Raw genomic sequence first — 11,048 nt, 5'->3', positions numbered from 1 at the left:
GGCCAAGAGACTTTGTGTATTGGCCGATTATTATCGGGAGGTTTTACGTGACGGCTTATTGTTGCCTATTTGCACGACTGGGAGTGCTTGAATTGCCTCCCTTTTAATTCTTCCAGCCGAGTGTTGAACACTCGGTGATCTCGTAAAAGGCTTACCCGTGCCTGGTACCCTTCCGCTGTTGGGACCACGAGGATTCAAAACACCTGCTAGCTTTGCTCGTGCTAGTAGCGTGTTCTTATTTTACTGGTTGGCCTATATAAGTAGTTTACAAGGTCCAGTTTGTCCCGGTGCAAGGGCAGAACTGGGGTCTTCAGGTCCGCCCGAACGATTGTTTACTATCCTAATAGACGTATTGTTGTGGGAACATCCTAACTACATCTGTAGCTAGAGTTCACGTGGGATTTCCAACACCACACATCTCTACGTCTTCATCATCTGTTTCTTGCGTTTCTGGCACGATCGAATCCTGGGACCAAATCATTTGCGCCTCTTCGATCGCGACCTTTGAGTCTTCGCTCTTTTCTCTCTGTTTCTGTGTTTTCTCCCCGGTCGATCTCTCTCGGCCGCTTTCCAGGTCATCTGCTGCCCGTCTTGCTGCAGCTGTCCCTGCATCACCACCGTGCTGACCGGGTTGCGGCGAGCTGCCTCGTCCCCTGTCCGGTGGCGGTGGCCGTGGCGGCTTCATCTCGATCGCGCTCTCACTCGAAGTTGACACCAAACTTGCCTGAATTTATACTCTGCCTCGGGAAACTGATGTTCCCACTGCGTCGCAGATTGGAGAGTGATGGGTAGCGTTGACGTAATGAAGTTTTCAAATGCATCGTATTGCTTGTCCGCGCTGACAACCCTGATTAGTATCAAAAATGTACATGTTAACACCGCATCACTAACACTGCGCGACAAGCTCATCAACCACTACATTGAATCAAATTATAAGTGTCCAAACTCTGGATGTATAGACAAATATCCGTACTTGCAGCACTAAGCGGCTCTAGCTGTCAACTTAGTTCAGCTGTCTTTTCTCTCCGCAATTATCACCAACACTAGGATGTGTACTCCTGTCGTCTCAACTGGCCGGAGTGAGCCACAGCGACGCTGTCCGCATGGCGCAATGTAGACGCGTGCGAGATGAGTCAAAATGAGGTAGGGTGAGCTATGGATAGCGCAATAGGTGGTCTGATTCACTCTACTTCGGACGTCAAGCTTTACTGTAGCAAATATATACGTGATGAGCCACCGATCTATCTCATCACCATCGTGGAGTGCGGAGATAGAGCGTTTCGAAGCATGTTAAGGCCATACGACAGCAAAGCACATGCACAACACGGAGCAACGGTATCAACCAAAATCTGGGCCAGAGTAAAAAACGCTCGCACAAAACTTAAGTTGATGTTCATAGACTCACCGAGGATCAAGCAGTACAAACACTAGAAATTGCCTTATCAAACATTTTAGTTTGTTTTGCCGGCATCTTTCGCTAATTGCCTAGCCAGCTTTCCCAGGAAGGCCACACGCTCGACGTCGCAAACTCGAACAGTCAAATAGAGGTGCAACGGGGTCGTTTAAGTAATAAGGCCGTGGAAGGCGAGATGCAGTCGAAACGGTACGTTACTGTGAAGGCGCTGGACAACAAGACACTTACATAGTGTTGTAGCTGCTAAACAAAATACATGTTCTGATTTAAATTAAACAAAATGTCTATATGAACGGTTTGTTTGTCACAAAGAGGCAAGTAGGACAGCTACGCTGGTGTATTCAAACTCGAACAACAAAAGAAGTATCCCCTGCAGACTCGAGTATGACCATGAAGGTCGCGACGGGACCGAAATATGCCCATGCCCGTCAAGCCCACGATAGCGTCGAAGGAGGCGTTAATCATACGATTAACGTTTTTACTAGGCTGTGAGCTAGTTTTTCGTAATGATTCAATTTGTTAAAGTGAGCGAATCGATCAAATTTTGCATTTAACTCTGACTTTGAAAAGCTTCAAATCTCTAGATGTGTTCTCTGTTGTTTTATATTGCGATACACATATTACGTTATCAGAACATTGGCCATGTGTTTCAGTAGATCTACCTCGTTTTCATGTCGCGTGCCAAACCGAAAGCGCCATCTCAATGTAAAGGCTTTTTCAATTGGAAATTCGGTTACTAAGAATTTCGAAAAGTGGTAGCAATTTCTCTAGCGCGAGAACCTAGAGACTCAAATCTGAAGATATCTTTGAGCTACTGAAATTCAATCTAAACGCATAGATTCAGCTTATCAAATTGTGTCGAGTGGTCAGTACAATAGTATGAACCTAACAAACACTTCTACTATTTTTTCGTGTGCTTTACTCTGGTAGAGGTTGCGCGAGTCGAAACCTATGTATTAAATTCGACCACCACGAGTAAGGGTGCAGAGTGCCAAGGCGCCGCTTTACGATCAACTTATGAATCGCCTGCATGTAGTGCAAAACGTGAAGAGCGCAGTCAACCAGGTTAGCTTGACGAGGCTTCGTGATGTAGACGTACGTTGTCATGGTTTGTCCACTCTGTCTTCGCAAGGAACAACTCTATTACATCGAATAGATACAAGGCGTTGTGGCGTCCATGCATGGCATTTTGATGATGTACGGGAAAACCTTTAGTCGCCAGCGGTATTTTAACCACAAAAAGACTTCAATGGCCGTCGATATCATCCGATTGCAAAAGATAGGTGCATGAAGTCTAATTTTGGCCATGTACAATCCGCGAATCGCTAGCGTTACAGCTGTTCCGGTTTGTGCACGGGTTGCCTATAAGAAGGCCGAGGCAACATGGGAGAAATAGTTCGTCTCGACCTATGCTGCGATAAAAAGGTCATTAACGGCATTTGACACCATGTTTCGACCCACAAAGTCTGCAAAGCCATACACTAGCAGCCCCCCCCCCTACTTGCGACCTAACATCTACGAATGGCGTAGTGCTTTGAGCTTGAGTACATTGTGTCCATCAACACGCACCTGAACATCGCGGATAACAATCGATATCCAAGCACATAAATTATTGCACTCGTCGCACTTCCGCAAGTCGTTCGTCTGCCTAATAGACAGCAGATGGTCACCACCCTCATCTGTATTCGTGACGACCAGTATCCACGTCGTAGCTGCAGGTTTTTCCTCGACGCTTCGACACTTGTTTCCCTTGATCTCTTCGTAGCCCTACAGCGAGTAGTGGTTGTGTAATGGTCATGTATTTACTTCGTTTGCTTTTTACACTATCGTGTTGAGGAAGCTCGCAATAGGACGACGGAGACTTACGTTTAACTAAGTTTCAACTCTGACTATATTTTAAAGCCAAGGCCACTGTCCTGATCACTTAAACGCTACATCGCCTATTGTTTTTAATGATGGTTTTGGTTCTCCCAATAGAGTACAACACTTCCGCACACGCTAGCCGAGGTAAATTTCTTTGCATGAGTGGATGTGTGTGGATGCGTGTGCATCCACTCATGCAAGGAGCTGCACCTACTTATGAAATTGAGGTGCCCATTACAGACCGATAGTTCTGAGACTTGATTCAATCGAGCGGGTTTGTCTACATATCTGCAATTATCGGCTTCGCATCGGAGCATGTCGTGCACAAACGCTCACGATCTTTGCGGTTTCGGACGTAGTGGAATCTGCTCTCAATGTGCTTGTTATCTCTGTGCTAGACCTGCTTCTTCGACAAAGCGATAGTCTTTGCGTAGCCACGTTGTCGCACCAAAGTGTTGATTTGTTATACATCCACCGATGCTCATCACGCAGACCTCGAAATCTCATGTCTTTTTCCCCCCTCATTCATTACAATTTATTCGACTTAAATAGTGCTTTAAGAATGGGGTCTCTGCTCGTGGGAGTCACATGAAATCGCACATCCGTTGGTCATTGTGAGATATTATCCGCTCACCGATAGATGGTTGAGCTTGTCGCTCGCATTGTCAGCAACGATGTGAGTTTCTATCCACTGTAAATTCTGTTTGTCTGGTCCGGCCACTACCATGCTTAGCATATACCCTTTAGCTGGTTTTAAATATCTGAATCCGCACTTTACTTGGGCGTAATAAGCTGTAGTGAAGGAAAATAGGAATTCTCTGAGAATGCGAACGACGAGGGCAATGCCTAGCCATGATCTCGCCACGAGATATTGGTGTCCTCCTACGACTTCACGATGCGGTATGCTGCACGGTTTACCTTTAGCTCCGTCCGTTCGATTATCTTCAGCTGATGTTGGATCTAGGTTATGTATTTCATCAGACTTATTTAGTCTTAAGAACACAAAACAAAATCAATTGTATATAATCTAGCGCAGGAGGCCGAGTTTCCGACCAACTTCTATACGAAGAACATGGAGAGCTCACGCTTCTTTAGTGCGCCGATTTACGTTAAACTACATCGGTAGACGTGCCTAACTGTGCAAACATGCCAACAGCTAGGAACGAACGTCTATTGCTGTTAAAAAACGCGAATATACGCCCTTCGTTCTAATACTTTATGCCGGCCCCAAAAAGACTTTTTTTCTGCAGCTTCGTAAGTTCGGCTTCAGTACTAAAGGGGGAGCAGCCGACGGTACTGCGTGCATATCTGTGTAGCAAACGCTAGTATGCCATTAAGGTTGAGGCAGTCTTGTGCTCCGAGATTTTGCAAGAGCGACACCTTGCTGCAGCCATGAAATGGGAATGGAGAATTTACGCGAGCGCCTGATGTGAAAGACAATGAAGATTCGACTGATGGTGGTGAAGATGACGCCACTTCGCCGTTTGCGACACGTCTCCACATGCCGGTGGCAATACGAGCAGCTGCTTCTGCTGTCCAAAGTATTCTGATCAAAGTATTGATCTTAATCACCGTTCGATTTGCTGTAGTTGAACGCTATTTTGAAAAACAAATCGACGGTTTTGGCGCTTGGTGGTTCTTTCTTTGTGATTATTGATACACGGTAATGTTTTAGCATGCACCGCTGTGAGCTCTCATCTTGAATGATTCAGGATATTTGTTTTCATCAAACCACAAGGGTTGGGTTTTGTTGAGTTTATCCAATATTTAGGATGCACAATGTCTCACAATAGATAGTTTAGCTCTTTCCCGATAGATACGTCAATGCGGGATTTAGAGAGATGGTTGCGCGTGAAAACCTTTCCTACGATTTGCTAAACGGAATGACATAGCGCTAAGCAGCTAGTCCAGACCTATGAGAATTCTGCTGTCATTTTTGCGATTCACGGCAAAAGTGTAGTTTCTACCAACCCCTGTGGGATGTCTATTTACGGTGCACGTCTAGTTAGGGTAAACAACTTGATATGTGATAGGTTGCTCGAATATATTTTATTTTTGGTATTGTTGGTCCGGTTGATAAGCGAGTACATTGATTTATCTTTTCTACCACTTAGGTTCACATTGGCTATATCTAATACCTGACGTTTTCAGATAATCAATGTCATCAATCTAGGAAATAGCCGTTATAATAATAAGCTCAAGGTCATAAAACCCAGCAACTTTTTTAATATATATTTCCCTAGCGTCGTAAACGTAAGCGTCGCTTCCTCCTTAAGGTCAGCAGTAAACGCGACAATTTGAGCTAGCCATCTTCTCGAAGACGGTTGTGTTTATAGCGCATAAGACCACATTTATTTTAGACTCAGCAAAAAAGGCAAAACAACAGCTCAATAAGGCCCGTTCTTAAATTTCCGAAAGAAATCCCAGGTGGAAGGAGCGTTGAATCATCCCAAAATCTTAAGATAGGAACCAAACCGTGGAATTGTGTGTTGTCCACGCTACCTATGGAAAATAAAAAGAGCTCTTAAATTTCATACAGCACGGGATCCATTCGCGCATGAACCTCGCTTCATTCACAAAATTATATACGTATCAGTTCCACACAAATAGTGATCCCGCACGTTTTTAGCAGCGCTCATTCATCGTATTCATAAGTACTACCGCCCACACACTTACCAATTCGGCTTCCTCGTCTGCCGTTTGCAAGCTGTTCATAGCCAACGGCAACCCATCGTGTTTACTGGTAATGGCGCACCCTAGACGCTGTAAGCGCCGCTACAAAATGATATTTGATCATTCAGTGCTGCTGAATCACCTAAACGAGCGACGCCGTCGCAAAAGCTGTCGGAGAACAGCATGTTTAGAATATAAACACGCAATCTACCGTTTTCCGCTCAAGCTTGGACCGATGGAAAGGGCTCTGCATGACTCCACTAGCCGTAACACCTTCCGTCACAAGCAGACTGGCACGGAGGGCAGCCAGAAATGACGATTTGTTCGATGAGGCGGGCGCTGTCCTGAGCATTCTACACTCTGCGCGAAAGGCGTTCGCACTCCACTTCTTGTAGTCTTCCATAGCGCTCTCTACGCGCTCGAGCTCCTTCATTTTCGCGCGAGTGAACCCTTGCCCTTAAAGAGCGTCTCCCACCAGTCGTCTTACTCCCGACCACGGAGCGGGAGCGGTTTGGGAGACCGAAGATCCAGTACAAATCTATGATGATTGTTTAATGTCCAATAGTCATGCGGAAAGATCTCCCTGGAGCAGGGAGCGGAGAATTAAGAACGCGCCTAAGTCAAACCTCAAAGCACATTGACCAACGAAGATAAGCATGAGTCGCTCACGCATAAATAGATAAAGCAGTAGCCGTTACTATCTCCACGACAAGGTGGAGATAGGCAAGCTCCTAACTGGCTATGTCGTATGATCTTCAATTTATGGGAGAAAATGACCGCTGTGAAAAAGCATCCTGTCTCCTCATGCCAGGCAGCAATGATTGGGCTGGTAGAAATTGGGCCAGTCAAGTATGTCCTTGGCGTCGGATTTAGTAACGACTGAGCAACGTGCGAAGTGTTCTTCAGCTGAGCCAGCAATAGCAAAAGTATCCTGCATAGGTTTGTTTTGAAGGAGTGCCATGGAACCGCTACACCATAGCCAGCATACAGTGATAGAATGTACTAGTGAGCGTACTGCATAACCGCGTTTGTGGTTTATGCGCGTGGGTATGGTGCAGCATCATGTTGTACGTCTCTATCTTTTTAATCTCAGTATTTTGATGGAAGCATTTAAATGTAGCATTTTTCGAAAATGAGTTTGTTTTGACGTTCATGACGATGAGCGCTCTACTTTTATTATACGATCGACTTGCGTCCCACCTCAACAAAATCTATCATGAAACGTCTACGATGCTACTCTTTAAAATGTCCCACCTATTCAGCTCAATTACAGCTACGTAGTCCAAATTTACCTCTTCCTCGACCGGTGGGTCATGGCGAATCTTGGCAACGCATTGGGAAGACACACAAGTGCGATGGAAGCTCTGGTCGGTGCCGTAACTCGTCGCTATCGCTTTACCTGGCTCAATGGTACCGTACCATTGGTACGGGATGCGACAATCGCGATTTCTGGTCCTTCGTCTCCATAGAGTTCTTCAATCCAGCAGTTTGCCTCGCAGCTGTGATTGACGAAGCGTTTCATGTTTCTGATAGCCCTAGCAGCTTCAAAAATACTCCGATCTCGCTTATATTTTGCCTTCAACTTCACGTTATACTGCTCCCCACATCCTCGTTGCAATTCCGGCAGTCATCTTAGAACACGGTTTCGAGCACCCACACGCTGTCTCTACACGGTCCACCTTGAGCTGGATCTGATAATGAGTTAGTGCTTCTAAATGCACACAGCGTTACTTGGTTACTTATTGATGATGCCTTCAGGAAAGGCGAGCTCAGCAGGCGTCCGAGCTTAAGGAACCTGTAGAAGACTCTCGGAAATGATGAATGGTAAATTCCCCGTTGATATTGTCTACACAGGATCCGACTCTCTCACTTTTCGCATTTTCACGTAGCGTTTTGTTTTGCGCTTATGAAATTATTGTCTTACGGAAATGGGTCTTACCTGTGTGCGATTTCGTCCAAATATCAAACCGGGTAGACAACTGAGCCACGTTATTTTGGTCATGCGCACACTGTGTTTTGGCCTCTTGATCGCTTAGTGTGCCGTCCATTGGAAGCTCACTCGTTTTGCTGGCAGCTTGCGACATAGTCGCACGAGCAAGTTGTTTTCGATAACGATTCGGTAGCCCCCTTGTATCAGTTTGTGTATGTATAGGGTAGTTGTAATATCATCTTCGGAGGAGTATTCTACTTACAAAAAATGGCTTTAGGTAACATAACAAGTACCTACTGTTTGTAAGTCTGTCTGTGAGTGGCTAAATGCGATAGAGTACATGTATCTACCCGAGGGCGACCCAGTTCATATTTCACGCTCCCATCAACTCCGTCCAATACTGTATTCAAGTATAATACTGTTGTAGGCTTGGCTCAAGCTGTGAGTTTCGGCCACTCGCCAAAGCCATGTTATTTACGAGAGAATGGTGTAAAACGCTAGCCACACTCTAGTCGCAGTGTACTACCAACGTAGCTGCTTTCTAGTTACTTTAACGCACCTTGACGCTTCATATTATGAAGCATTTGGGGCGCTCACTCTTCATATAGTGCGCCGAATTACGTTTAACTGCGTCGGTTAGTGCACCTAGCTTTGGGCAAGACTCCTGCATGAGAACAGCTTGGAACAACCACCTATAGCATATAAAAACGCAAAAGTCGTTTTTGTTGTTATACTGTAGTTATGCCACCCCGCCAGGGCGTTATTTTTCGACGAATAGTCAAATTCGGTCCGATTTTGATTGCATTTGAAAATTTGTAGTGTCCAAAATCTAAAGAAAAAAAAGTCTAGTTCTTATCGTTAGTGCCAGCACTGTATGTTCATTGCTTACCTCTCTCCACCTGGAACTACACAAGCGTTTTCAATCTTGTGGTGCTGGTTTCTTGGTCAGCACTCCATTCGTCGTGCGGAATGCGTCCAAACCGACTCTTGGAGTTAATGATTGTAAACTAGAATTTTACAATAGCAAGGTCCATAAAAATGCCGCAAAGTGACCAGTACTAATTCTTGTACTTGAGAGCTAGTTGAAGTGAGTAGTACTCACTGAGTACCATAATAAAACGTGCATTATACAGAATTTTAAAACGCGGTATCCGGTACATAACAAAAAGGGGCTCCTACCTTTGAAGACGGAGCTCATCATGCACGTCAGCTCCGCATAATGAACGTCTGGTAGTCCTTCCGTATTTCTTGTAACACGCGATCACTGTCGCTTTGCCAGACCTCTCCCGCCGGACCAAGCGGTACTACAGTACTGCACCCCGTTTTCGCGGGGGTGGATCATATATAATTTGCAAATAAATCATATTCTAGCATACAACGTTTAGTTCGTTTGGATTCAGGATCATCACATCCGGAAGTTTTTTAAAGGTCCAAGTGCGCGAAAACGAGGTGCAATACTGTACTCCCTCCACACTACCCCACCCCCACCACGTGCACTTCCACAGCTAGTAGGCAGGTTAGTTGTCCCACCAGCAGGCAACATTTATATTGGGCGCTATCGCTGACTAATCGACTGTGTATCTACCGCGGTCAACACCGAATATATTATTATTCACAATGATCTCCTTGCACAGTCCACGTCAGATGACCATCACAGCTCCGACACTGTCTTATCTCCTTGCAAGAAGCTGCTTTGACAGTGTTGGGGCGTGTAAAACCAATCCGTGACAGTGAGACACTATTTCGCTGATCCGATTAAATCAAGGATTTTATTGAGGTTGCGAATCACCGCCGCGGGGCCTGACTTAGTGTCTTGCGGCTCGCCACAATAATTTCATTGTGTATCAGACATGATACCAGAACTAGTAATGTGTATGATACGATATAAGAGAGCTCTGGACCCAAACCAAATCTAGGCACGTTCCTTTTCTAACCGTAAGCTATTGGCGGATGCAGAAGAGCACAGTATGGTCAGCTTGGCTACCCATTTATGATGCTTGTCCTTCATGTAAGTCCTCAGCCTGTTACAGACAATTGCAACGGCAGTATTGTCTCGACTAATGCCCGGATCGGCAGCGCAGCGTATCTAGCTTGAAGCAGGCTTGGCAAAAGTCAATTACTGGGCAAAGCTTCCGAGCGCGATCCGTATCTGCACGAGGGTCGCTGCGGCTACTAATATGCAGATTCCTCGATCTATGCGTTAAGCTGTCTCGCGTCATGAAAAGCCCAAACCAACCAAGATGCGCCCTCGTCGGTCGTCTTCCAGAGGCTCTCAATATTTCCATTGTTAGACGATATTAACCTCGCGATAGGAATTCAGCAAATACAAGATGCATTTACTTTATCCTGTATCGTACAAGATTCATAATAAGCACAATTTTCATGTATCTGCCGATCTACATATTAATAGTGTTGCCGGGCTTATCTTCGACGCTGACTACGCTCTCACCGCGGTCTCTGAAATTTAAAAAGGAGTTATCATTCCATTCACATACCAAAACGAAGCTCATTTCAGCATGATCCGATCCAACGCGCGCATTCACTCCTCCTGTTCGACGATCTAATTGCGCATTTCCTTCTTTGGCTTCCTCGGTATCAAATACGTGGGGCCATTGGACAGGCCCACTGGCCTCTTGGAGTGCCACCCCTCCCTTTTCAGCTTGCCCCATCGAGCAAAATCAAGACATGTGTCTCAGATTCGGCTAATTCTTGAATAAACCAAATGAGTTCTGTACTGGATAATAATTGATATGTGGTACACATTACACGAAAATCTCTGAGCTTAATTATCGAAATCAAATTAGGTATGGAGAGGTTTGGTGGGACTTCTCTAATCGACGAAAACATATACGACCAGGACCCATACTGGTTAACACTACAGCTGTCGGTAACCATGAAGTGCACAGTCTCCCAGGAAACAACGACACTGTTCTCTCACGCCACGAACGATTTGGAAGGACACGCTTGCCGCACTTAGACTGCATGAATGCTGCACAGCTTTGAGTTATCTTACGGCATGGTAAAAGGTGCGATCTCATCGCTGATACATATTCACAAACATCAAGAATTAGCAAGCCAATTTGTAGGCGCAAGTACTACGTCCATACCGTTTTGGCTGCGTCGAATTCTCGTGTGCATTCTCAAAGCTGCTCAGTAAGCAGCAATCTT

General features: G+C 45.5%; 1 protein-coding gene across 1 annotated transcript; it reads right to left on the bottom strand.

The window, feature by feature from the left end:
* Positions 1-5,402: 5,402 nt before the first annotated feature.
* PITG_01196 (uncharacterized protein) lies at positions 5,403-6,383 on the bottom strand (the record flags this gene model as incomplete). The annotated part of the gene is made up of 3 exons (XM_002907826.1): positions 5,403-5,408; positions 5,954-6,052; positions 6,162-6,383. 3 exons carry the CDS (start codon positions 6,381-6,383, stop codon positions 5,403-5,405), a joined length of 327 nt encoding a protein of 108 aa, XP_002907872.1.
* Positions 6,384-11,048: the final 4,665 nt, after the last annotated feature.

This window comes from Phytophthora infestans, genomic scaffold (assembly GCF_000142945.1).
Source record: "Phytophthora infestans T30-4 supercont1.2 genomic scaffold, whole genome shotgun sequence".
Taxonomy (NCBI): domain Eukaryota; phylum Oomycota; class Peronosporomycetes; order Peronosporales; family Peronosporaceae; genus Phytophthora; species Phytophthora infestans.
The sequence above is the reverse complement of the archived record's forward strand: the minus strand, read 5'-3'. Positions and strand labels throughout refer to the sequence as shown.